This window comes from Conger conger, chromosome 8, assembly GCF_963514075.1.
Source record: "Conger conger chromosome 8, fConCon1.1, whole genome shotgun sequence".
NCBI classification, from domain to species: Eukaryota; Metazoa; Chordata; class Actinopteri; order Anguilliformes; family Congridae; genus Conger; species Conger conger.
Genome location: NC_083767.1, coordinates 52840453 through 52867852, shown reverse-complemented (window position 1 = coordinate 52867852; position 27400 = coordinate 52840453). Strand labels below are relative to the sequence as shown.

Sequence of the window (27400 nt, the reverse complement as noted above, 5' to 3'; positions counted from 1 at the left end):
TGATATGTAACTAGGTAGCAGATTCGCTCGAGAGGTAGTCATCTGTGTCACTACTGCAGTGTGCTTAATGGCACGAGCGTAAACCAAAGTTAAAAGAAGAAAAAAATATTCACAAATAGTCAACGTTTGGTAGCGAGCCTAGCGTGTCAGCCAGCTGTTATAATGCCTTCCAGATTTTCATTTTCTCAAGACTGTCCTTTTTTACTGTGATTTCTAACTTTATTCTCTCTTTTGGTCTGTGATTCCTGTGTGTTAGCCACCCAAGAAAAGACAGGTATGAGGAGGTAGACAGTGTTAAGTTACTTCATAGTCTATATGATGACCATGATGAGATGATGACAATATTTTTCTATGCTATAAACGTGTGTAGCAACATGATATTGACTATAATATCTTTGTTGTGGAGGAAAGTCACAATGAATACAATAATTAAATCAAATAACTTAATTCATGCAGATTTGTGAGAAGTAAAACCCATATCCCTTATTTCCTAACTGCCTATAGTTTCACCCTTTACACTAGCCCCCATTGTTCTTTGTCCAATGGCTTGAATCAAATGGTTTTTATGTATTTATTTATTTATTTTCTTTCTCTCCTGTTGTCTTTTGCCGTGTTTCTTAAAGTTTTAGATACATGTCCGGCAAAGTCAACACATGTCATTCTTGAATTTCAATTCAAAGTGATTGTATCATGTAACTTATGGAATCTGTTTTCTTATTTCCAGAAAAAAGGCAAGGTCAATAAGGCTGATAAGGCAAAAGTCTTGAAGGAAGAGCAGAAGAGGAAAGAGAAGGAAGAGGGTATGGCTACTTTCTTTCAGAGAAGAGCTCCGATTTGATACTGGGCGTTACAGAGGTGTTACATTGTCTGGACTTTACTTTGCAGAGGAGTTGCGTCTCCAAAGGGAGCAGGAGGAGCGGGAGAGATTGGAGAGGGAGAGGAGGAGGCGGGAGAAGCAGGAGTGGCTGGAGCAGAAGGTCCTGTCTGCTAAAGAAACAGGATGCCCATAGGCTAATAGCATCCCTGGGCCATCATCACATGACCACATATCTGACAGTAGTCATCAAAAGAGTGACTTCATGCATGTCTGTATACACTTAGTGAGCACTTTATTAGGTATATAGTAGACATATTTTTTTACTGATTGGTCTTCTGCTGCTGTAGCCAATCCACTTTGACATGTTGTGGGTTCAGAGATGCTCTTGTTATGCGTGGTTATTTGCATTACTGTCACCTTCCTGTCAGCTTCGACCGGTCTGGCCCTTCTGCTCTGACCTCTCTCATTAACAAAATGTTTTTGCCTGCAGAACTGCTACTCACTGGATGTTTTTTGCACCATTCCCTCGGGTGTTTCGTGTGAAAATCACAGGAGATCAGCAGTTTCTGAGATACTCATATTACCCTGTCTGGCACCAAAAATCATTACATGGTCAAAGTCACTTGGATCACATTTCTTCCCCATTCTGACATTGCTTTTATGCATTGAGTTGCTGCCGCATGATTGGCTGATTAAATAATTGCATTAACAAGCTGCTGTACAGGTCTACATTATAAATTGCTCACTGAGTGTATATGAGGCTGTATAACATGGCTGTATAAATTCAATACGTGCGATTGACAGGATAAAATATGTATTATTATCCCAATTAAATGTTTTAGTGAGAGGTATATCACAAGTACTGTGAACACACAGAAAAGGTAAGTGAAAGGCATGGAGAACATGGAGTGTTCCTTTGTAAACAGGACAGAGAGCGCAGAGGAGATGAACTGAGTGAACTGAGCCAAATGCTGGAAGATAACTTTGTTGCAGTTAAGAAATGGCAAGCAGAGACCAAACAGAAGGCAAAGGTAAGCCAGATTCATCATCACAGCTGTTAATTCATGTGAACCTGTACACTGAAAGATTGCTATGTACAGGTTACCCATCTCTGCATACATTTCAGCATGACAAGAAGCTATGTTCAGTTTCAAGCATTGTGTCCTGTGATGTGATTAAAGTGATGGTTTTTGTCTCGTCTTGTTCAGTGGGAGCGCTACCTGAGCTGCGATGGGAGTCCAAACCCCTCTGTACCGCAGGAGGTCAATGCTTTCATTAATTTGTTGAGAGAAGATCCTGAGGTCCAGATTAGTCCAGTTCTGAAGGAAATTGCACAGGCTCTACAGGTCAGTACTGAGAGTCTGGCTGTTTTCATTGTTTTCATTTCACAGACCCTGCAGTCCGGTGCTATACCCTCCCTTTCATGTCAAAGGACTGTAGTTTACCACTGTCAATTTTAATCCAAAGGAAATTTTAGTTTTTCTTTCGTGTGAACCACTGCAGAATTTCTGGGTCTAATGTAGATTTGTGGTATATCTTCCCTGTAGCTCATAGAGGAGTTAGAGTGTAGGTTGAATGACAGAGGGGACTCTGAACAGGATGAGAAAGCTTCACTGCAGGACAAAGAGGCCCTTCTGTCTTTACGGAATATAATTAATTCTAAACTCAATCTGGCCTCAGAGGAGATGCTGAAGGTAACATTTATTCATTTTACTGTTCATTTTTCATTTTACTCCTAAAGGCTGGTGGTACATGTAGACAACAAACCTTATGCTGTTTATCAAATGGGCACTTGAAATTATTGCGCACATTGTGAGATGAAAGATAAATTGTCATGTAGCTTGGTATTTGAAAAGAGATTTTGTTTTTAGGTTTTAGGTTATTTATTTACAAGTGTCCAATTTCTGTTTCGTGTCTCTCTAGTCATCAAGCACAAATGCAGACATGGAGACTGGGAACATGAAAAAAGTCATTCAGGACAAGAACATCACTCTGTGTATCTGGGCCAACCTCAGCAAGAATGCAAGGTAACTAGAATGCAAGAAATACAGTATACATACAGTATGCACACACCAACATCAACCAACCTGAACAATGTACTTCTCTATCACAGACATAGATACAAAAAAATAATGCAAATCCAGCTGTGTTCCGGTATAAAGGGACCCCCTTTCCCCTTTTCCCAGGATAAAAGAGGTCCGTTTTGAGGAGGTGGGCCTGGCGTTTGAATTGCCCAAGCAGCTGGCGATGAGCGACATTGCGGTGCGCATCCTGCACACTCGCTACGACCACCTGTCGCCCCTGAGCCGGGAGCTGCAGAGGAACGAGCTGGCCGCCCTGGCGGAGGAGACCCCCGTGTCAGAGCTGGAGCAAGCAGAGCAGGGAGAGGAGGAGGAGGAGGGCATGGAGAATGGCGAGGCCGATATGCTGTCGGACAAGTCAAACAGCAGAAAGGTGGGGCGAGAGGACCGGGGGTGGGAAGGAGGGCAAGGGGTTTGTGGAGGGGGTGTAAAGAACGACTTTGGGGCTTGTAAGACAGTGCGTAACATTGCTGGTGAGTCATCTTCTTCTAGTCCCTATGCAACAGACCTGGAGTAAATATAGTTTCAAATATTATGTGTGAAAGAAAGCCATTTAAAAATAATGAAATACAAATATCAGAAAGTAACTAAAAAAATAATGAAATTCTGTAATTGACAATAAACCAATGCTGATCCCAGAAAGTAACTGGGAAAATATATAAAGTATTTATAAACTATTGAATGGAAATTGAATGGAAATTATGCACTTATGCCTTCAATTATTCATGAATTAGTTGTAATATATTTAGCACTAAAAACGGAATTTTACGAAATAGCTTCTTAATTATTTCATGAATCCAAAAGATGTTTTAGCCTGGCTAAAAACCATCCTATAGTAACGGCATTCATGAATTATTTTCAAACCACTGAATGTATGTTTTTACTCCATATGATATGTGCTTTTTGTGTGTAGGCCTGAGTGTGTCAGAGTGAGTCTGGTTGTGTTGTAACAGAGTTCTGCGAGCGCGGCTTCGGTGAAAGAGAGGAGTGTGGCATCGCAGGAGCCCACACAGGATGAAGGAGAGAACAGAAGTGGGACCCCACCAGAGGAAACGGCTACAGCAGGTGAGCAGTAATTAATACATTAAAAAAAAATAAATAAAATATATATATATATATATATATATGTGTTCCCCCTGTATGCACGGTCATTTTTGGTTTGTCCCATTGTTGCAACATTTGGGAGATGGTAGGGTGGAGATTCCATTTTGTTTTTCAAGGGGCACATGATCACGTTAGCAGGATCATTTAGCAGGACATGCCACCTGACAGTCCCTAGTTGGCTGTGTTTTCTATTGTCAATTAGTTGTGTAGTTTTTGATTCGTCTGGATGTGATTTAGCGGTTATCCTAAATGACTGTAACACTGTGATTCGTTATGACTTTTTGACTGTGTTTGTGAACAGTTGAAGAACGGCCTCTCAGCATTTCCTCAGAACCTCTGGCTTTCACCCCGGAGATGGACACTGTTGACTTGTATCAGTACATGCCTCTCGGTGGAGTATTTTATTTTGAAGCTTTCCATCTGCCGCCCCAATCCCACCTGATAAAAGGCTGGGAAATGAGAAAGGTGAATAAACTATGTCTTTAAAAACAAACCTAAAACTGACCAGAGCCCTGTCTCATGAAGAAACTGTGCCATTAGATAACTGCACTGAGTAAGACCAAGAACCCTGCTAAATCTGGAACATGGACTGAAGTAAAAAAATAAATAAAAAAAAAAGCAGTAAAGTGGGTTCTACTCACTGCAGTCATCTAGCTAATTTTGTAATCCTGCTTTGAGAAATACCACGGTGAATGAATTGTTTGTGGTTAGGATTAGGGGTGGGTTAGTGTTATCCTAAAATGCTATGTGTGCATAAGCTCTGGAAAAATGTTATTATTTTTCACAGTTTTAGCCAACATTATGTTATAGGTCAATGATTGAGTTGATTTGAATTGCCACTTCTAATTAGAGTCCCACCTACATATAGTAAGCTACAATTTGATAAAATAAGCACTGACCATTGGCTTATTAGCATGACACTGTACAGTGAAGCAAGGGGTTGGAGTAGCTAATCCTGAATGAGTTCTTTGGGGCAATGAATGAGGTGAATCTTTGCATCCTGTGCTGAGCATCACATCTTGCCCCCTCTCTGTCTCTTTCTCTCTCCAGGTACTGGACGTAGGACTTCAGGCCATCGCTTACCCACCAGATCAGGCCCAAATCCAAGGCTCCAGTCCTAAGGAGGAGGAAACTTCCAGTTCTCCTCCACTTGGGATCACTATGACGCTGCCTGATTCTGTTATTTTCTTGGAGGACCCCATGGTGACTTGCTGGGATCCCACAGGTGGGCCTTAGCAGGCAGTCCAGGGGTGTAGATGAATATGCAAGCAGTTTTTGTGGTATTACCTGAACACGGTGTACAGGTTTTTAAAATTAGATCTGGTTTTTGGTCAGTCCTCACTTTTTGTGCAAGTTTGCACCACATCAAACAATAAATATCCACTCTCTCTGTGCTGGACATATCATACCAAGCACGTCTGAACAGCATACATTAAAGAACAACCATCATGTGCCCACATTCTGCAGCTCTGCACTGGAGGAGAGATGGTGCCACTGATGTCACATACGATGAGCCTGCCAGGACAATTTCATTCAAGACGGATTCCTTCCGCACCTTCACGCTCATGCAGGACTCCTACGCCAACGTACCCTTCCAGTCCTGGGAGCTGAGGCCACTGGGACTGGACTCTGCCCTGCTGACTATCAACGCAGGGCTTACTGAAGTCAGCATCACCGTCAAGGCAAGCCAGGTCTTATCCGCTCAATCAGTGCTTCGGTTCCCCTCCAGTGGGGTTCCTCCTCTGCGTTACTTCCCTTACTCCAGGGGGTTTTGATGGTTACAAAGCTTTCTTACGGTTTATTCAGTTTATTGAGGAAGTACAGCAGCAGAACAACCATTTTCGCGGTGTTGCACCATATCCTTGGTTATGTGCGCTCTTGAGTACGAGTAAGATTTCAGCTGAAACAAGAAATTAAACAGAACCAAAAGTCTGAATAATCTAAAGAATCCACATCAAATTATATAATTAATCAAGGTATTTGTTACTTTCCTAATTTTCCTTGATTTCTTCTGAACATGCCACAAGGAAACAAGGAGGAGAGTTAAGCAAACTGAAGAAAATGACATGACTGGATTTTGATATTGTCATCCACGTCAGTACCACGGCAGCCTTGTTCATGAATGACATTGAAAGCTGGTGGTCACAAAAGTTTGTTTTTTTGCACTTACCCAGTGCTTTCCTTTACCTGTGGCAGGACAACAAGTGCATGCTAACCTCTGACCCAAGAAGTGAACTAAGCCACGTGTCTGGAAAGTGGATGAGTGTCTCTTCTTTTCAAGAAATTATGACACGCTCAGGTATAAATATATTTGTGAACGAACACTCATCCAAATACGTCAGCATTACTGCCAAGGTAAGCACTTAACTCAAGGGGAAAATTGAAAAATGGCTGTCATTAGTCTTCACTAAATATTTCCCACAATGCACCTTATCCCACAGGACCCACTGACAGAACAAGCGATATATGAGCAGATGGCACTGATGGCCTCCTCAGTTGCCTTCTCCTGGAGCCGCTGGAATTCACACTGTGGACAGGAGCATATAGTACTCCAGGTATGCAAGTGTGAGCAAATGCAAGCACACACACATGCGCACACACACATGCACACACAGTATAGACAGGGTGGAGAATGTGACTGGAGAAAAGGTTGTTCTCTACAACTTTGGGATGCAAGAGTTCAGAGCAAGAAAGAAGGAATCTAGATGAGACTATAAGAATCTTTGCAGTTTTTTTTTTCTACTTGTCCTTGTTGCATTACATTACATTAATGGCATTTGGCAGACACTCTTATCCAGAGCAACGTACAGTTGATTAGACTAAGCAGGAGACAATCCTCCCCTGGAGCAATGCAGGGTTAAGGGCCTTGCTCAAGGGCCCAATGGCTGTGTGGATCTTGCTGTGGCTACACCGGGATTAGAGCCACCAACCTTGCGTGTCCCAGTCCTTTACCTTAACCACTACGCTACAGGCCGCCCTTGTTGCCTCTTGTCCCTTCTTACCTGTGCATCAGTGTGGATGTTACCCTAAGATGGCCCTCTCCCCTCTTTTGTTTGGTAAAAATGTACTGTATGTAGCTGGACATTACTCATGCCCCTCCCTAAAATTCCAACAGAATGATAAAATCTACATGAAATCTCACCCAGTCCACATATTGGCATTGTAGTGGTGATTGATGACATTTTCACCAACTGAAGGCCAAAAATGTTGCAGACTCTGATTGGGTAATTTGGGTACAGAATTGACCAATTATTTTAGCATTATGCAATATGACTGCACAGGCAGTTTCTGACATAACCGGCAGCCTATACACCGCAATGCCATTTTGAACAGGGGACTCAGATTGCAGTCCTGGAGGGCCACTGTGTCTGTGGGTATTTAATGCATTTCATTGACTGGCTAGAGTCCATACACCTAATTTCCAAAGCCGAAATTCACCACGCTACAACACACGCTGCAGTCTCTCCAGCACTGGAGAATGACACCCCTACTTTTGAGAGGCTTTACTGCATCATGAAACTAAAATTTCCCTCGGGATGAATAAAGTATCTATCTATCTATCTATCTATCTAACTGTAGAAATCTTTGCCAAAATATTGTGGATTGTTCATGTTTTGCAGGATAATTAGCCACTAATTTACCTAAATTTATCATAAAATTACCATAATGAAAAAAAGCATTAAAAAATGGTAATGGAAACACTTTTGCCTCGTGTTTTTAGGAACAAATGGGTTCTCTCTCGTCACCATAGTTACAACAGTTGCCACATCCCCTACAGGCATGCCAGCGCCTGGAGGCGGGGCCTGTGCCCGATGAGGCGTGGTCTCTGTACTTGCTGGGCGCTCAGAGGAGCCAGTGCCTGGAGATGAAGGAGTGGAGCGAGAGCTTCTCGGCGGAGCTGGCCGAGGACGGCGAGTTCCACTCCACCTTCGTGCACATGCTCAAAGACGGCATGACCCAGGCGGGGTGGAGGAGGGCGCAGGACTCGCACCACCTCTTCATCGACTGCGTGCACAGGCTGCTGTGTGCCACGCGCGTGCTCACCTACTCATGACCGCAGGCCGTTTTAGCAGTATCACACGCTTTATTGTGCAAATCCCTCTCTCCCGCCACGGAACGTACAGAAGTGCATAACGCCATAATGTAGAACACAGCAACAACTTAAGGAAAAAAAATAAAAATAAAAAGTGTCTCATAACAAATCACAAACAAACAATATGTATATACAATTTATAGATATTCAGAATTCCCACACAATACTCTAAACGATTAAAACAGTAAAATGATAACTTAGGTCTTAAAATGGTTATTTATTACTGCTTTTTAATAAAAACCGATGTTTAATCAGTGGGCACTGCACTGCACGACGTGCCTAAAAAAAGGCAGGCACACCCCACAACAGGGAGTGTATCTGACCCCGTTCAGTCAAATCTACAATAGAACGGTTAAAAATGAACCTCCAGCTCTATTCCGCTGGTGGTCAGGTTCTGATTTGGCAGTAATCACGCAGTGACGCGACTGGACAGTAGCGCGCTGACCACTGTGACGTGATTGGCCTGCTACGCCAGTTGCTTGAAACGCTATTGCTCAGCATGGCTGAGGTGACTGTTTTACTACAGCAAAGTTCATGTGCATGACTTGGAAGTGTTGCAGTGAGGAGAACATCTCTCACTGGGCGTGGTTCAAAATGTCCTCTGCACCCGTAGAACGCGCTGCGCGGTGCGATCAAAGTGCTTTCCCATCATGCACTAAATGTGCTTCTTCACGCGCAAGTGTGGCCCCGCCCCCCTCCCTCAGTCCCCCAGCACAAGGCTGGCCTCACCCCGTACGCGGGGGGGCTGGCCGTCTCTCACACAGGCGGCTGGCCGTTGTGTCTCAGGCCGGTGTAGGGCCACAGCAGCTGCTGGATGGTCATCCAGGAGTCTCCGGTTCCCACTGGAGCTGCATCCACCGACGGCTGCAACGCCAGGCTGGCGAGCATGGCGAGGAAGGCCGCCAGCAACACCACCATCACCACCGGCACCCACCAAACCCGGCCCCTCCTGCGCAGCGAGGGCCACGCGTCCTCCGGCCGGGAGGCCGCCTGGTCTGGGCTGTGGCTGAGAGACAGAGAGAGAGAGAGCGTGAGAAATGAACAGAGGCATACAGCAGTCAGCCCACACTTAACGGAGAGTTCCATACTGAAAGATTCAAAAGGAACAGGAAAGGTCAAAGGTCGGCCGAGTAAAGCAGCAGCAGCATTCCCCGGGTCATCTGCACAGCGCTGAAGAGAGATGAGCGGCAGTCAGTCACAGACTAGTCCCTCTCCAGCCCCGCAGAAGCAAAGTATAACAGGCCTGTGCACAGCACCAGCTCCACGACCCTTAAAGTTTTTTTGAGGTGGCGGGATTGCTAGACACCACGAAGCTTAGTGCTGCAAGCGGAGATCTGTCCAAGAGCAGGAGCAGGAGCGGAAGCAGCAAAACTGGAACGTGTGACATTTCAGTGTTTAACTGACATCTTTGAGGACAGGAGGGACTTGATTCTACTCCCCAGCTCCGTTATGCTGCTCCTCCTGTCCCTGTTGGGTTCCTTCTTCTCTTCCTCCGATTGGGAGTCCTTTTCCACGGGCCTACAGATGTTCATATCGCACAGACAGGTGCATAAGGAGGAGTAACAGCAAACGCTACACGAAGTCGCACTGAATGAAGTTCCCATTTAATACGTCAATGCAACGTATCCATTTTTATTCAATGCCCCCCTTTGGTCACCAAAATGCATTTAAAATTCCCAATTCTAACTGAACATCACTGCTTAATCCTCCACTTATGAAGGGTGTGCAGTCAACGCTGCTAATTTCAACCCGGTAATCTGCCAGATGAGTTGACCCTGCTATTGTGCTGCAGGCGATTTAACCATCCAGAGGGGGCGCTAGGGAGCCAGGAGTTGAAGGTTACACAGGGTGCATCAAAATATATAAAGAGTTTGTCGATCGGAGGCAGTAATGGCTGCATAAGTGTTGTCATCATGGGGCAATTCTTACCCTTTCATTAGAGGGGGATCATCTTTCTCTGTCCATGCACAGGTGCTAAGAAAACGGTTTAAACAGGGCTGCTGACTGCTCTTCCCCGTCATATTCCTGCAACGATGGCGGACAGCCATGATATTTTGTGGCCTGGTTTACAAAAGTATGATATCAGTTCACAAAAATATGCGATTTCATATACAGCATAACACAAATGTGGCCATGTTCTGGTTTACTAATGTGATTTTGCACAAATAAGCAATGCAGATTTAAGCAAAGTAATATTTGTCCCGGTTTACAGAATATAATCGTATTCGAAATGCCGAAGAATGGCAGTTTTACTGAAAAGTTCCTCAGTTACAAATGCTACAAAAAAGAAACAGCAACATAAAGGCATTGTAAAAATATACATAAATCCGATGGATTCAGGAGCAGTACTGAATATTACTGTGAAGTCAGTGACCAGCATTCCATTAAACTGAAAGAGAATGTTGGACATCACAGTTACCATCATCATCAGCACCATAATCATCACCATCATAATCACAGTAATCAACACCACAACCCTCATCACCATTAATATTATCAATATCATCACAACCAGCATGATTGTTACTCTCACCATCATCACCACCATGATTAACATCACCATAACCATCATCATAATCATTACCAACATCAATAGCATCACAACCAACATAATTATCATTATTCTCATCGGCACATTCAGCCATGCCCACCACCACCATTACACCACATTATCCACCACAATCACCAGCGTCATCAACCTCACTAGGGAAGAGAAGACCAGAGTTAAGCCCAAGTTCTTACCACGAGCTCCTACGAGAAGGACTGTCCACTTCTGTCTCTGCCATCTCCTGCGACTTGGGCTACAGGCAGAAATGGAGACAGTGATGTACTAGCATGGACAAAAGTAAACTTACGCATTGCAAATAGCCACGCTCACAATGACCGGTAGAGGGCACTACAGTAACAGCTCTATCAGCTCAGGCAGGGTGCACATGGGGGGTTACCTGAGAGACTGTCATGCAGGCTAGCTAAATGCAATCGAGCACACTGAAAAATAATTAATAATCCACTAAATGAAAAATCTACAACGGGTCCCTTCATGTCCCTTGTATAATATCCAGGTCAATATGGAGTGCAGTTGCCATGACCACACATCAGAACATGAGAAAGCCATTTTGAGTGCAACGTGGGCAGCTCTATACTGCATGTCAAAGCAACCGTTCACTTCACTCCATCACCGCAGAGCTAACTGCGCAATACTAACCTCACACTCATCACTAAATTGGAGCACTTGCATATTAAATGGCAGCTTAACTCACCATGTCAAAGTGCACAGCGCCTCCGCTGTTCCGGGGGATAACCGCAATGCTGACCCTTCGGGAGGACGGCTGAGCAGAGGACATAGGAAATAAATAGATGAATTAATGAAAAATAAATAAGGGGTTACCCATTTAGGTCCATATAAATAACCTGCATTCAGCCATTAATCCCAAGCTACAGCGTTTATCCATTTCCTCCCACAGCATCAACCTACATTCTTTAATTTACTCTAGATGCAGAGACGTGCTCAAGTTACAATAAAGACAAGATGGACCTGAACATAAAGTAGTAACACTTGATCAGGGCAGGAAGACCAATCTGACCTTATAGTATTGAGATCCAGATACTTTCTTGTTCCGGAAATCATCTAGAGGAAAATGGAAATGACATTCAAAAATCCCTGTAGCTTTAGTGACAGTATGCAAAAATCAGGGATTTCATGTTAAAATACCAAACATCCTCTGTAGCACTCGAGTGCAATGGCATAATACGTCTCATTGTTACACATTTGAAACACATTTTTATGAAGACAAACGTGGTCACAGTCACCCTACGAGCGTTACTAAGACCAATGCTACTGGAGTGCAGCTACCTCTGTCAGCGCTGGAGCCAAAGGAGCGCTCGTTCTGAACTAGCGTCTCCCTCAGCTCCATCAGCTCTGCGTGCTCCTTGGTGTACATCCTCCTGAGGTTCTCCACATGCTGGATCATCACCTCCACCGCTCTGCTCACCCGGCTCTCCTGGAGAAGACAGGGAGCACGAATTTTGACATTACATTATTGGCATTTGGCAGACGCTCTTATCCAGAGCGACGTACAGTTGATTAGACTAAGCAGGAGACAATCCTCCCCTGGAGCAATGCAGGGTTAAGGGCCTAGCTCAAGGGCCCAACGGCTGAGCGGATCTTATTGTGGCTACACCGGGATTAGAACCACCGACCTTGCGGGTCCCAGTCATTTACCCTAACCACTACACTACAGGCCGCACTAGCACACGCACTCAAGCATGGGATAAAAAAAAATATGAATTATTGGTCTGACCTGATGTATGGCTCCCAGCATCTCAGAGCGGCTAGACACCCGAGACATAGACTGAATGAGGATGTCCAGGTTCTTCTGCAGTCGGGTGATGATTTCCATGGACTTGTTGTCCTCTTCACATAGGGGCAGCAGCGTCTGGGTCAAGAGAGCAGGTTTTTAGGCCTGTACTCAGAAGGCATGCCTATGCACTAAGGCCTCTTCCTGTAAACCTTACGACACAATACAGGGGCTCCAGTAGCCCCCCCCCCCAGTCACAGCAGAATGTGTCCACCCCCTTCCCCCAACTCCCCTCACCTGGAGCAGCCCCTGGCAGTTGGTCACCTCCTTCTTCAGGTTGTCCTCGGCCAGGTCGCGAGAGCGCTCCTCCAGGCGCAGACGTTTCTCCAAGGTGAACATGTCGCATTTGAAGCCGAGAGAGAGGCGGTGGAACTCCCCCTGGATCGGTGGGGCGTCAGAGGTCTCAATGCCCCTAATTCACAGCCACATACACAGGCTGCTCCCTCAACATTAAGCCTTATGCCCTACCATCATCTCTGCTGGGAGGGCTTCATGATAAGGGAGTTCCAAAATCGTTATGCAAAATGGAAAATACGCTTCTCCCCTTCAATAACCTTAAGCACTCCATTAAGTGTACTGAAGGGGAAACGTAACACAGCACACAGTGAACCGACAGTGACGACAACACAGCTGTAATCCAGGCCTAGTATTTGAATTGACAAAGCGACGATATTCAAAAGCACATACCGTGTAACATTAACAAACACTTACCTCAACCTCTTTATCACTAGGAGACAAGCTGGGAAGAGGATAAAAACAATCATTTCATTATGCATTCAAAACAACACCATATAGTTTAATAATGAGACTAGTATCAGTGGAAGACTACAGTATAGTGAAATGGCTTCATTATGCAACCAATATAAAAAAGATTGTTAAAGACTATATGACTGCTTTTGAAAGCCACCAGTGACAATGGCACATTATTCATATTAAAGTATTTGCATGAAACAGCCATCATTAGTATTGTTAGAATAATCCCACTCACCTGTTTTTATCTTCCTTCATTGAGTCACTTGCTGTATCTTCAGAATTGAGAGGAGTGCCATCTGGAAAGATATTTGTGTGTGCATTAAATCGCAAACATAATTTTTGGTTAGAGAGCAAGTGGAATATACAGAAACCTCAGAGGGTGAGTCACCTTCTTTCTCAGTCCCTTGACTAAGCTCCTCCTGCGTTTTCTGCTCTTCGATTGCCTCCATGCTGCCAGAAAGTTCCTGAAAAATCAAACCGCAACATCACAATTCTGCAACTCCCGGGAGCATCTGACAAAACGTTCACAAGCCAAGCTTATACGAGAGTGAGGCGTTATCCACAGAGCATCTGTGTGATGGCTCTGCTAGCAGTTAACGTGGCTAGAGGGCATTCAGCACAGGATAGTGCACACTGACAGAGTGGGACTAACAAACAGGGGAGGAACCGACTGCACAGTGAGCAGCAAGTAACCTATTCCTTCAGGAAGCAAACTTTTAAAATGCCTTTTCAAAAATGTTGCCAAGTCTGTTGGATACTTCTTAGGGAGGATGGTAAACCAACATGAACAAAGTAGTTTTAATTTATTATTAAGCTAATGCAACCATTTTAAAAATAACCCCACTTCCCCAATTAATAATTATCTAAAGTGACGTCTTTTGATTTCACTGCTGAAAAGAATCACTAACACAATTCAGGGGAGTGAATATAGTGGAGCTTCAGGTCCCCAAGACCACCTCAGAATTTCTGTGGAAAGAAAATGGTAAGAATGAAGTATATACCTACCTAGTAATTATTATTATTATTACATATTAAATTATTGCTATGGGATTATGTGGTGAGAAACCAAAGCGTCTGTAGGTAATTATGCTGTAGCAATGACCCTCAGACACTCACTGGAACATGAATATAGATTTCAGCATATATACGTATACAGTGTTGCCAAATCCCACCCACTGAAATTCCCCAAAACAACCTCCAAGAGTCTGTAATTTTAACAAAAAGTTGCCAAATATTAAAATACACAGTGGGGAAGTGTCACACATGACCCAACATGTCGTATGATTCCTAGGTGTCCTAGTGGTTCTCAAAAAGACAAAATCCAAAAATTTGGCAGCACTGCATATAGAGAAAAAAAAACTGAATGAACTGAGAATACTGAATACTGATTTTTTTGGTGAATGTCCCTTTAAAGCCTTTCTTAAGAATCAACAGGCAGGCATGCACAGAATGTGCCGACGTTACTCACAGGACAGGAAGAACAACATTTTTAAAATGGTAGCACATACACATACACTCTTCATACAGCATTAGCAAATCACAGTCAGTATTCTAATATCAGAACTGTTAACATTCAGAACTAGCAGTGTATAGTTAATGTAATGAATTGAAAAATAAAAACCTCTTACCAATTCTCTCTTAAATTTACTCCTCAGAGTCAGGCAGTCTTTCTTGGCTGCTCTGCTATTCTGGCTTCCAAGCAGTGGGGATAAACCATCATCTGAAAACACAGGCAGTTCAGCCCAGCACAATGACAGCAGCCCACACATGCTCTCAAGCACACACACAAAATTTACACCCTGCTCAAAAGAACCCTCTCAAAATTCCATCAAACTAACATTATTTCAAAATGCCCAATAGAGCTGTCAGACAAAACACCCATCAGACCTACCTGTAAAGCTGGAGTTCAGTGCCTCATTCTCATTTGCCTGCTCGGACACATCGGTAGACGTTTCAGTCTGTCCATCTTCCACCTGGGGAGAGCCTCTGAGAGACTGAGGGCTGCCCCCTCCACCAGCTTGTCTGCCTGCTCCTAAAGATGATGGAGGATGGGAGAAAATGAGATAGCCAGAGAGAAAGAATGAGAGGGAGAGGTAGAGAGAGACACAGACACAGGCCGAGAGATAAATAAAGAAAGTGAGAGGGTGTGAGAGAGGGGGCAAGCCAGCAAGATAACTAGAGAGTACATACCTCAGTTGCATACCCTGACCGAAGTGTACGCAGGAACTCAAGCCATGTCACACTAGGCCTCTTACCTGCCATTCGAGCCTCCTCGGGTGACACCTGCACTGCTTCCTCTGTCACCTGCTCCTCCTCTGGTACAGACTGCAGATTGACACTGAGACACAGAAGGCACTCTTTACACATTTACGCATTACAATGGCAAAATACTACACCACAGTGACAATGACTGCTTATTAGTATGCTGTTATATCACTGAACCAGTAGATCAACAGTAGAACTGTATAACAATATTACCACATGACTACATTTGTCAATTACACCGATCTTCATTCCCGCAAGAGCTAATTTATCATATTTAATATGACACCGTACAAAAGAAAAGCTGATGGCTGCATTTAAGGCGATTAGTACACACCCACCTCTGAAGTGTGACAGCATATGGCAGACCCAGGGACCACTTCTGAGTAAGAACACACAGAAGGAAAGGAATGAGAGGGTCCACTTAGAGCAAACAGAAGTGGAAGGATCAAATAGTACATTTTTATTATGCGCCCAATAAGACATTACTTTACTGGATGTGTGAATTCAGAGTCATGGTAAATTTTCTATGAATGCAATTGGTTTAGAAGTCTGATATAGAAAAGAACAGTACTGTACTGTATGTCAAAGGGAGCAGATAGATTTTCAGGTGAGACACTGTTTACACTGTGAGGTGAGTCATTGTACTAGAATGACCCTCTCCCTTATCGCATTTTTCTAGGGACTGAAAGAAGAGTACTAACACAGAACAGTCCCTGTCACAGACAGCAGAAATGTTTATGTAAAGTTCAGGATTTTACATTGGCTAGAAATCACTAAAGTCAGTAAGTCAGACAGTTCTGACCTTACGCCTGCCTGACCTTACGACCTTACAACCTGAAGTTCATTCTCGACATGTTGCTACAGACTCATCTAATTGCCTCATCCAACCTTAGGTTCCTATATAACGTTCCATAGTTTCAACCAAATCAGGAATCTAACAAAACAACTACATACATGACCCTCAATTCATGTTAGGCAAAGCTCAGTTTCAGTTTCAGTTCGCGAATCACAAACCCTAGCGATTACATTGCCGTTCAATACAGTATCTCACGGAACTGTGTACTGTATTTATCCAACACATGCACAAGTGTCCGTCTAACCCACCACCCCTCCCATGCAAATAATGTCAGGCCTGAGAGTATGGTACCTACACACAAACAGGCACACACAAGCGGTGACACCCCCACTCCGATAAGCGAAACCCCCCCCCTCACCACCACTGTCTGCACACACACACACACACACACACACACACACACACACACACACACACACACAGTTTCATACCTGCATCCAAGAACCCAATGCTCTCAGTATAGTGAGAAAGAGGAGGAATGGGCTCTTCCTTACATAATGAGTTAGCAGGGAATGAGGCATGCATCTGCCTGGAAGTGTTGAGAACACCCCCACACACTGACCGTGCAGAGCATGCGGGAGGGTGCATTCTTCATTCTGGCAGCCCACTAATCCCACTCAATCTATTCTCACTTATATAAAGCAGAGTAGATCTCAGTCTCAGACACTGAACAAACAGGGAGCCTCCATTAAAATGAGACCCTCATAGAAACCGCACCAGGTGTGCCGTGGACAACACAGACAATACAATTACATGAGGCAATCTGGCAATAAACAAATCAGGACTTATTTACCATCATGCACAGCCACAGATGATTGGGCAGGACCACATACATTAAAATACCAAATCAGAACTTTGTTCATCCTAATAATTAAGTTTGCTTGGTAACTACAGAATCTATGTATTAATAGTCTTCGATCAGACAGATGAACCACGGATACAGCAGAACCACAGATGCTAGTCACCCATATTGCTACCTCCTCCATCTCAGAGAAGTGCCTAGCTTGTGTATGCTACTTCCCTTATGCTATCTGAAAAACGTTAAAAAATAAAATTAAAATAAAAAACTGGAATCACACTTATAAATCAGCACTGATGTTTGAAATATGAAATTGATAGTAGAATAGGGAGCACTTCACACTGGATAAAAGAAACAGAAAAAGCATTACTCAGCCACATAGGATTGTGAGTAAGAGTGAGAAAGAGGGTGTAAGAGCAATCAAGAGAGGTGGAAAGAGAGAGAGGGCAAGAGTAAAAAGAAAGAGGGAGGGCTAGAGAGTGAGAGATAGAGACTTTTCTCTGTACCTTCAGAAAGATTAGACTTCTCTGTAGCATTTATGCTGATGATCACGACAAAAAAAAAAAAGAACTAAATAAATCCTGACTGGTCCGCGGTCTGATGAAACACCCTTTTGAGAAAAAGTTAAAGGAGACAGAGAGAGAGAGAGAAGGGGAAGTAAAGAAGAGTACATTTCTGCATCTCCTCGATTGTGAGGGGAAAAGAGGAAGTTCCTCCACCGCTGTGCTTCCTCCTCACTGACCTTAGCTTCTGTCATGTTGGACGCTGCCACGTCCTCTGGACTTCCGCCTCTACCCCGCTCCCCCTGCGTGCAGGCCGACACCAGGCAGGTCCTGATCGAGGAGCAAAGCACAGGGTCTCCGTTTCTATGACCAACAGTATTCAAAAAGCTGATGTTCACAACAGCAGGAAACAGCTGGTTATGCGAAGTGTAGCCTCAGAATGTTGGCAACGACTGTCCAGGCAAAGCCTGCAGGTGCATTGTGGGTATGCAAAGCATGATTAAAAAGCCCCCCCCCCCCCCCCTGTTCGCTTACATTAATTTGCATTGCAAAAGACATGCAGAGAAAGAGGAAGGCAGAGACATACGCAGGGGGACATAATGTTCAAAGGAAAACCTACATCAAACAAACATCTGTATATGATGGAGACAAGTGTACCTCACACACTCTTCGAATCTATATACTGAGTCATGAAAATGACAATGCAATTCACTCACTGTCCTAGAGGGGGAATCATTTTGCCCTGCTGGGGCTCGGTGAGTTCAGGCAGCGTAGTGAGATCCCCTTCGGGTCGAGGGTGTCCTGGAGAAATGGCCGGGTCATGGTCAGAGGACACGTGTCCAGGTGATAGAGACAGGTCTTGCTCAGAGGACACGTGTCCAGGTGATAGAGACAGGTCTTGCGCAGAGGAAGTGTGATGTGGCTGCCCGGGGTCTGGGTTCAGAGCTTCTATAGACACAATACAGGATCACCAGGATCATTATAGACAAATACAAGATGAAACCTGACCACATCGCATGGAAACAGCACAGAGAGGGACAAATAACATGTCAAACATACATAGATCTACCATTATCCTTAAAAAATGATTTTTAATGACATACTGGAATTATACTCAGCCATTACATCACCCCAAATTGACAGTGTAGACCCGGAGGATGATGGGGAAGGTCTTACCAACAAGCGGAGTCTGAGAAAGGTCAGGCACATGCTGGGAGTCCTGAGGCCCAGTGCATCCTGGGAGCCCATCTGCCTCCTACAGAACCCAGACAACTGCATCACTGCAACAGGCACACACTCACACCAGCACACATGAATGCTAAAGCACAGACCCACTTGCAGGATTCTTAGGGGTTTTTTATAAGCATAAGCAGTTACAGTTACCTAAGCATAGCCCTTCAAAAGGTAACCTCAAAGGCAAGTAATTCAACAGAAAATGTAACAAGCAATGTAATACCTATAATTACGGACAAGCCCCCCATCCTTCACAACAAAAAAGTTATTTTCATTTTCATTACCGCATAAGCCATGTATTCAATGCTACCTGCAGGAATATGGATCACTGCCCATTTGTGGACACAAAAATAAGGGACCACAACGTACCTGGGTAGGCTCACTATGTACGCTTAAATCTGCGTCCTGTGTGTCTGTACCATCTGAAATAGAGGTGAAATGGGAGGGGAATAATTTCAATGCTTCTCACTGGTCTGTCAAATTGTTTCCATGGCAACACTCAATACGAATTTCCTTACAAATATTAAACATGGGCCACCCGTTTAAAAAGAGACTACACTTATAAACCACTCTCTGATCCTCTGAGTAGCTTCAGCCCTGATGGCTTCAGAGTGGAGACTGACAGCTAGCTGTTCACCTCTGCAGAGTCAAGTCCCATCACAGGCCATATAAGGCAGTATTCTGGCTAGAACAGACCGAAGCAGGGTTTTTGAGGCGGGTTTGCCCATACAAGGCAGGGGTCTTGAGGTGGGATGCCCCAGGTCTCCGGGTACATCCTGGCTCTTTGAGGGTCATGGCTACGCTGTGACCTCAGTACAGTTACAGTACAGCGCTAATCCACTCAACATGCCAAAGACACAGAACAAATGTCACCTTGCTTAGCAAGATCAACTACCCAGAACTAGTGAAAACAAGGGGTTTTAATTGGACCAATCTTGTCACGGTCCCTTAACGCAGTCCTACTGTACCAGTCATGTGTGGAATCATCTTTGCTCTGAATTCCAGACAATACAGTTACAAAACCATTTTTCATTCGGAGTATAAATTCCCAGCAGAAGTGCAAGAGCAGTAAAAACATTTAGAATGTACGATTCTACTTCAATGACATTCTAGGCAAGAAAAGATAATTACAGTGGCAGTAGAGTTATAGATAAGGTAGTGCAGTGTTACAAGTGAGAAGAGATAGCAAAAACATATACGAGCAGTATTAGAGCTCATGGTTAGCACAGCTGGATACTGTATATAGGCAAGGAGCAGGCAGGAAATGACATGTATGGTACTGACCCAGCTCCTCACTGTTGACACTTTGGCCTGGTGGAGATTCCCAGGAAGAAGGAAAGCTTGAGTGCTTTGAGTCCTTCAAGTCCTCCCCCTCTCCCTCTCCTCTAGATTCACTCATCCCATGCCTGTCACAACCCGATATGCCCCGATCTTCGTCCCCGTGCGTGGAACCGACAAACTGGTTTCCTTCAAAGTCCGAGACTCCCTCTTCTTTGTTCGAGTTCGACTGCTCCTGTTCTTCCGTTCTGGATTTTAGCTCAACCTGTTCCTCTGTACTGAAGTTCAGCTGGTGCTCTTGCGGACTCCTGAAGCTTGACTGCTGCTCATCCTCTCTCCCGATGTTAGACTTTTCCTCCTTCCAAGAGATCTGAGGGATGCAATCCTCCTCCCAGCCCAGAGAGGGTCCCTCAGACTCTTCTTCTATGACCTGTGGACAGAGACCAGTAAAGACGATTAGGGATTGCAGTGAAGGTGGCTACATGTGGATACATGCCTATTCACACAGATGAGCCATACAGGTACACACCCTGCCCTTGGTAAATTCATAGACTACAAGACAACATCCGCAATTACACAAACAGCAACACATTCACAGTGAAATTTTATTCAGGGTCCTAACCCCCCCGCATGGCTGGTAAAATGGGAAGTGAAAATGTGTGAGAGACCGCAGACCAGTTAAAGTCTTAATCTAGCCTCCCACTCGGAGTTCTCAGTAATCACTAGAAAAAAAAGAAAAAAAGGCCTCCTCCACAATCTGGTAAGAATTCTACCTTACGGTGGTGCATTTCATTCCCCCCCATTTAGCTCTTCTGCCTACCTGCTGCTGGAGCTCCTCGGTCTGGGCGCTGGCCTCTCTGCCCTCAGGCAGAGGAGCTTGCAGCCGCTCCAGCTCCTCCTGCAGTTGATGCCTCTGATTCTCCTGCTCTTGGACCCTGAAAAGCACCCCACCCACACACACATACATAAAGCATTCAATACACACACAACACACAATCTCCAACACACAGAAAAATGCCACAAAAACATCCCACAATCACACGCAAACACTCCTACACCTATTTTATCTCCAACACACGGAACCCAATCTGTGCCCAACACACCACCATAGCAAATCTGTCTGACACGCATTATCCAATATGCTCCCAAAACACTGTACTCAATCAGTCTGCCACACATTATCCAATATGCTCCCAAAACACTGAACTCTGCCACAATACCCAATCCGAAGGCCCATGCAGTGGCCCATCTCTCCTGCAGAGCTGCTGCCCTCACTAGCGAACAGATGCTTGGGGGACTGGGAAAAAAGGGTCCACAGCTCCCTTTAAATCTGCCCTGCAGCTGTGGCAGCCAGCCAACTGTCAGAGCCTAACACACTGGAGGACTCCAGCCAGCCAGCCAGCCAGCAAGTCAGCCAGCAAGTCAGCCAGCAAGTCAGCCAGCAAGTCAGCCTGAGTAGGGCAAAGGTCAAGCAGAAACAAGCCCTCTCCAGGGAAACAACAAGAAACAGTGTCCCCATCATCGATGCATGACTCTTCCCCTTCCATACATGTCCCCCAGGACAACTACCAATGCCAAAGCCAGGATCTCTATGTAGGAGGGGTGAGCTCTACTGTCCACCATACGCCCGCACTCCTCGTGGTTACCTGACTGACAGGTGCAGGATCTCCGTGCGAGACCTTCGCATGTTGCTAGCCATCTTGATGAGCTCCCTCTCCAGTGAGTTTGTGTACTGGTCCACTTGCTGCAGGCTGCGTCCCCAGTCCTTCCTCTTCTGCTCAAGCTCTGACTGCAGGGCCTGATACAAACAACACAGAGCAATCTCAACGGAGCACACGCATACGCCCACAGAAACATGCGTCCACGCATGCACACAACTCATGCTCATGACACTCCAACACAGATCCTCTTATCGCAGCAGAAAGACACACGTTCAGAAGCCAAGCGATTGACAGACTGAAAGTTACTGACTGGAAAACAAGATCCTGCCACATTGCATTGCAACAAAACATTCAGATATCTACACATATTAATATTGATATATATAATATAATTACAGATCAGTCTGAGGTCGTGGATTCTTTCAGCACTGGCTGCCATGGTGCCAAAATGCTCAGCATGAGGAACGGTTAATAAGCTACAAATAAAAGATGATGATTGGACAGAATGAGTCATGAAGCATTCTTGACTCATTGCAAATCAATGCATTTTTTAAATCTGAATGCTAATATTCAGACCGTGTACCATTGCAACAAGCAATTTTCGCTTACAAGCCATGCTGTGCGTGTGCAAACAGTGTTTCATGCATATGCAAAATGGTCTTTTATATTTGAGAGAGGTTGTACAAGCTCACTCTTGGCAGGGCTGCATAAGCATTTACCTTAAGATCCTGCTCTGTGCTTGGGTCCAGCCCTGAGTGTGCCTCCAGGAGCTGCTTCAGCCTGGACAGCACACAGGAGCAGTCCTCTTTAAAGTCCTCGTCCTGGAAACAGATCCACCACTGTATGCAAGATATAGCAATCCCCCACCTCTCACCCACTTCCCCAATTCCACACCACGCCTAAATAAGACACTCTTAGAGGGCACAAACAGTGAATCTGGTGCAAATGCACTGACCATAATTCTATGGTTAGAAGCACCTTTAGTCCCAATACTTTCCTGAAGGGATATTGTAACATTGGTGGAGGTGTTGTTGACCAGTGTTCCATGAGGAATTTCTATCTTTGACTAACTCTGTGACCTGTGTCCTCGGTCATACCAGTTTGCTGAGGATATTCTTGAACTGGATGGACATTTGCTCAGGAGTGGGGCCCTGAAGAAGCAGCAGCACCTCTCTGTCCAAAGTCTCATCCAACGGTGAGGCAAAACTGAGAGAGGATATACGCTCAGAACTCTACAGAGTGCAAAAAAATGTAATAGTGTTAGTAACCAAGCCTGGAACTATCCTAGAACTAAACTAGTCACTACAGAAACATAACACTGACCCAGAATCTAACCCAGCAGTCAAAGTAATCCAAATCGACCCACTAGATTGAACAGTTTTTACAGTAGCTTGCTGCTGATCACCTAACACAGTACATACAGTAAAACACCAAGGCAGCATGCCATCCAGGATAAAAGCGATACCAATGCACAGCCACCATTAAATGCAGTACCTACATAACAACAATAAGCAAACATCTAAACATCTAAATCTGCAATAAACAGTGGCCCAGCATGCAACTAAACCAACACTGAGCCTCCATCTCGCCAAGCATGGAGGCCAACATACAGCAGGCATTAAGTCAAATGGTAAAAACAGACCTGAGCAATAGCAAGTTCTGCCTGTAGAGATCCTGAAGTGGTTTGATTGAGTCTGTATGCCACTGAGAGAGAGAGGCCAGCACTGCAGCAAAGAGAAAGTATATTGAAGGGAGGGTGTCAGTGAGAGAGACAGAATGTGAGAAAGAGAGAGAGAGAGAGAGAGAGAGAGACTCAGTAGAACAGCTGATTATATTGAGTGTGGTATTCATATTTGTGGCAGTACCATTCTTTTCATACTCACGCTGCCACATCCGGCTGCATCATCTGCATCTGGTTCTCCAGCTTAGTCTTTTCAGCTCTCAACAACTACCAAAACAAAACACTTCAGACAGACGAACAGACACACTCCAACAGAATAACTGCACTGCAACACCAATATATAAACGTAATAGTTCCATTATCATGCACCACATACAGATGCAACAGAGAATAGTATACTCTAAGCACACATAAACATTGGACATATTTTAGAAATTGTCATGACTTTATAGGAATTGTACATTGCAAAACATAATAAAGACACTACAATAGTCCAAAAGGTTAAACAATGGACAAGGAATATGTAGTATTTGATCTCTCTGAAGTACATCTTGTAAGTGGGTTGACCTACTCTTTCCATTTGCACCCTGATTATTATTATTATTATTATTATTATTATTATTATTAATGACATTTGGCAGACGCTCTTATCCAGAGCAATGCAGGGTTAAGGGCCTTGGTCAAGGGCCCAACGGCTGTGCGGATCTTATTGTGGCTACACCGGGGATCGAACCAGCGACCTTGCCTGTCCCCGTTATGTACCTTAACCACTAAGCTACAGGCCGCCCCGATGTTCTGCAAGGCTCAACAGTCTCACCTCAGTGACAGACGAGTACTCCTCGATCACACCCTTTAGCTCCTCTATCTGCCGGCACTTCTGTGGAGGGACAGAATGACACAGTTATATCTATTCAATAAAGAACAATTCTAGTAAAACAATACTTCCTTATTAGGAAAAGGGCAGTGCTGACATATCCAACAATAGCAGACTCTTCTTCTGTTTTGCCTAGATGCCAATAAATTCAGTGATGGGTTCAGTGATGCCAAACTCAGACCTCAAAAACAAACTCTCACAATGATCAAAGCAAAGCTCTTCTGGGGCGTCATCCCATTTGAAATCACTCACCAGCTCTTTTCATATGAATAATACATTGTTGGTACAAATTTGATACTAAAAATTAGATTTAGCTGAAGAGGTCATTATTTCTGTCCAACATAATAATAGTTGAACAGCTTGCAATTAAAGCTTTTTGTTATATAGAAGCCTCAGTGAGGGATGAAGTGATCAGCTCTTATTAAGCAGTTATAAAATGAAATGAGTACACTCCATGAAAATTCTGCTTAAGCAGACCGCTTAGAATTCTGTCATTGCGGAAAGCAAATGTGTTCTGACTCATTGCATTAACATTCATCAGGGGGCGTTGGTAAAGAAAGTACATACACAGCTAGGAAGCACGCAGGCCTGAAGGAGCAAACTGAAGTCTTATAGCCAAGCCAACTGTTTAAAGATCTCAGTCTAAACTAGAACTCATTAATCTGAACCGGGCCTGCGTCTCGGTTCTCGGTTGTGAAAAGCAGTGAACACTGACCTCTCGCACACACGATTCCCTGTCATGCAGAATGCCATCAAATGAGTGGACCTGCACCTGGAACGGAGAGAAGAGAGTCAGAGCACAGTCACAATCACGTTCACTACATCACACAGTCACGGCATGACAACACAACAATACCGACTACGAGCATGAAGAGAAGACAAAGCAATACTTATGTTGCCCTGCAGCCCTGTTGAGATATGACAGCACAGCAACAATGGTGAGTCATGACACCAGAAACATTCCCTGGGTCAGATTTACCTGATGGCAGGTGCATTAAGAATTTCAGGCCATAGGCTGGGAATTTATTAACCAGAAATTAACTGTGAAACTGCTGACAAAATAATATTTATTGGGAATAGTCCCACAATGCTTTGCCCTTGATACATTTGCATTTCTTCATACATAGGGCACGTTCTAGAGATTTTCAATAATGGTTGACCAGCCCAGTGTCAGTATGTAAAACCTCTTAATTACTTACTTCCATACGCAACCAAAGTATTTTACTCAATAATAAATAAGCTGACTATCTCCCATTTCAGACAGTATTCTAGTAATTGTATTTTTATTCATTATTCCTTATCCAGGCAAGTCCCAAAAGACAGAACATTCATCATTGGACCAAAGAAGGGTTGCTATAGGGTTTAGACACTCAGGACCAAATCAACCAATTTTTCACAGAGTTAGAGGAATCACACAGGAAGTGAACCACCTGTAGGTCAGCATTTAGGTCACACAGTTCAATCATCTTCTTCTGAAGGTCATCAATCTCCTGGGTCATTTTGATGTTCTGTAAGATTGGAGACATTACCAACTCATTTGTTTTACCAATAGCATTTTACTGGATAATATTTTGTAAAGACACAAAAAACATAAGCCATATTTACACCAAACATAGTAAAGAAGCAACAGCAATCACAGTATCACAGAAATGTAATGATCTGAAATGTTAGGCAATGAATGTTAACCACTAATCAAAGGCACCCAGAATCATCTGAATAGAATTAAGGTTGCATGCCTCTTCTTGAAGAGATGAAATCTTCATAATAAGACCATGATTTTCCCGCTCCTGAGGGAAAAACAATGTGGAACCAGTATTTAGTACTTCACACCATATACAGTAATGGTAGGATTACTGTTGCATTAGTTCCATAAGTGATGTGCCATTCAACGATGTGGCAGTCTTGATTTCATAAACCCAATCTCTAGAAAAGGAAAAAGGAAGTTACACACTGAGACTCTTTTCCTGAAATCTGATTCTAGATTTTTTTCCGGGTTCCAGTAAGTTGTCACGAGGGTTGCGTTTAAGGTCAGTGAGATGCTTGAATGGCAGTATTCATTTGGAGCCCCAACAACATAGAAACGTGATCAGTAACTGGCCATTTATCAGCAAAGCACATCTCAAAAGATAAAAGGGTGAATGCACAGCATTACACATCAGCGTCAACCTGGCCAGACAGATACTGTGGTAGTAAGTTACAGACATGAGACTCCAGCTCAATATGCCTTTTCATGGTTTCATGGACACATCCAATACAGGCCCAAGAAAGGAGATGAATATTCGGCTCACAGGCATTGCAACAACAGGGAAGTAGAGAAAATACCAAACTTTATTTTCAAATGTATTTTCTCAATATCAAATGCTGCCAACCCTCCCATGATTGCATAATCGAAATGTCAGCCATTTCTTGGGCATTTTTTTTTTTTAGGTCTTGCAGCTATTTCTTGGACTCTTGGCAATTTCCCCTCCTTGAATATAGACAGAATATTTTTACACCAGAACCGCAGATGGGGAAGAGATATAAGCCTGCCAGGGGAGGCTGATCTCAGTGCTGCAAGACCTATTCGGTATATCACGATCGTGATAAGGGAGACTATGTGCCAGGCACCAGGAGCGTACGTACACACCACTAGGCACTTCAATCAGTGATACTGTATGCCACAACACTACTAATGTAACACTCAAATAGTACTACTGCCAGGAGTGTGGATAATCATCACTGGCCACCAGGCACGGTCAAAAAGCACACTGAAGCAGGCATGTGTAATCAGCAGCCAGTGTGTTCTGCTCACCATTTGCTTGACCTGTGCGGTGGCCTGGGTGCGGCTCTCCTCCACGACACCCAGCGTGGCCTTCATCTCCTCCATCTCCTCCTTCAGCAGCTTCTCCTTCTGCGCCAAATGCTGACACCTGCAGGTGGGAGGACACAAGAGCCAGGCTCTCACTATGCAGACTGTATTTTACATTCATCCAGCATCCATTTTAATCAGAAAATTGGTGGTAATATGGAGGTGGGCTATGGGCAATGGTAAGGTACAGTTGGGG

At 44.2% G+C, this 27400-nt stretch overlaps 2 protein-coding genes across 6 annotated transcripts in view; one reads left to right on the top strand and one right to left on the bottom strand.

Moving 5' to 3' along the window:
• Positions 1-926: 926 nt before the first annotated feature.
• On the top strand, positions 927-8361 carry dnai7 (dynein axonemal intermediate chain 7; the record flags this gene model as incomplete). The annotated part of the gene is made up of 13 exons (XM_061250697.1): positions 927-977; positions 1744-1848; positions 2026-2163; positions 2365-2511; positions 2741-2844; positions 3004-3271; positions 3852-3963; positions 4304-4467; positions 5053-5227; positions 5470-5693; positions 6199-6357; positions 6444-6557; positions 7781-8361. Coding segments are annotated over 13 exons (2037 nt in total), but the record flags the coding sequence as incomplete, so codon positions are not given.
• Positions 8067-27400, bottom strand: part of lrmp (lymphoid-restricted membrane protein) — a 27978-nt gene continuing 8644 nt past the window's right edge. Inside the window, exons 8-39 of one of the 5 annotated variants that reach the window (XM_061250813.1) lie at positions 27148-27265; positions 26093-26143; positions 25787-25864; positions 25072-25128; positions 24300-24359; positions 23685-23749; positions 23444-23525; positions 22899-23033; positions 22521-22622; positions 21787-21938; positions 20961-21075; positions 20147-20570; positions 19232-19284; positions 18806-18884; positions 18346-18577; positions 17869-17959; positions 15810-15850; positions 15462-15544; positions 15098-15238; positions 14835-14926; positions 13595-13670; positions 13442-13502; positions 13165-13192; positions 12691-12831; positions 12397-12531; positions 11949-12096; positions 11680-11723; positions 11356-11424; positions 10838-10896; positions 10025-10156; positions 9500-9613; positions 8067-9101 (exon numbers count right to left, since the gene is read on the bottom strand). In XM_061250813.1, coding sequence (XP_061106797.1) covers positions 8852-9101; positions 9500-9613; positions 10025-10156; positions 10838-10896; positions 11356-11424; positions 11680-11723; positions 11949-12096; positions 12397-12531; positions 12691-12831; positions 13165-13192; positions 13442-13502; positions 13595-13670; positions 14835-14926; positions 15098-15238; positions 15462-15544; positions 15810-15850; positions 17869-17959; positions 18346-18577; positions 18806-18884; positions 19232-19284; positions 20147-20570; positions 20961-21075; positions 21787-21938; positions 22521-22622; positions 22899-23033; positions 23444-23525; positions 23685-23749; positions 24300-24359; positions 25072-25128; positions 25787-25864; positions 26093-26143; positions 27148-27265 — 3508 coding nt within the window. In that variant the 3' untranslated portion in view covers positions 8067-8851. The remainder of the gene's footprint in view (positions 9102-9499; positions 9614-10024; positions 10157-10837; positions 10897-11355; positions 11425-11679; positions 11724-11948; positions 12097-12396; positions 12532-12690; positions 12832-13164; positions 13193-13441; positions 13503-13594; positions 13671-14834; positions 14927-15097; positions 15239-15461; positions 15545-15809; positions 15851-17868; positions 17960-18345; positions 18578-18805; positions 18885-19231; positions 19285-20146; positions 20571-20960; positions 21076-21786; positions 21939-22520; positions 22623-22898; positions 23034-23443; positions 23526-23684; positions 23750-24299; positions 24360-25071; positions 25129-25786; positions 25865-26092; positions 26144-27147; positions 27266-27400) is intronic. The other 4 variants (XM_061250814.1, XM_061250815.1, XM_061250816.1 and 1 more) reach the window with 4 other exon arrangements.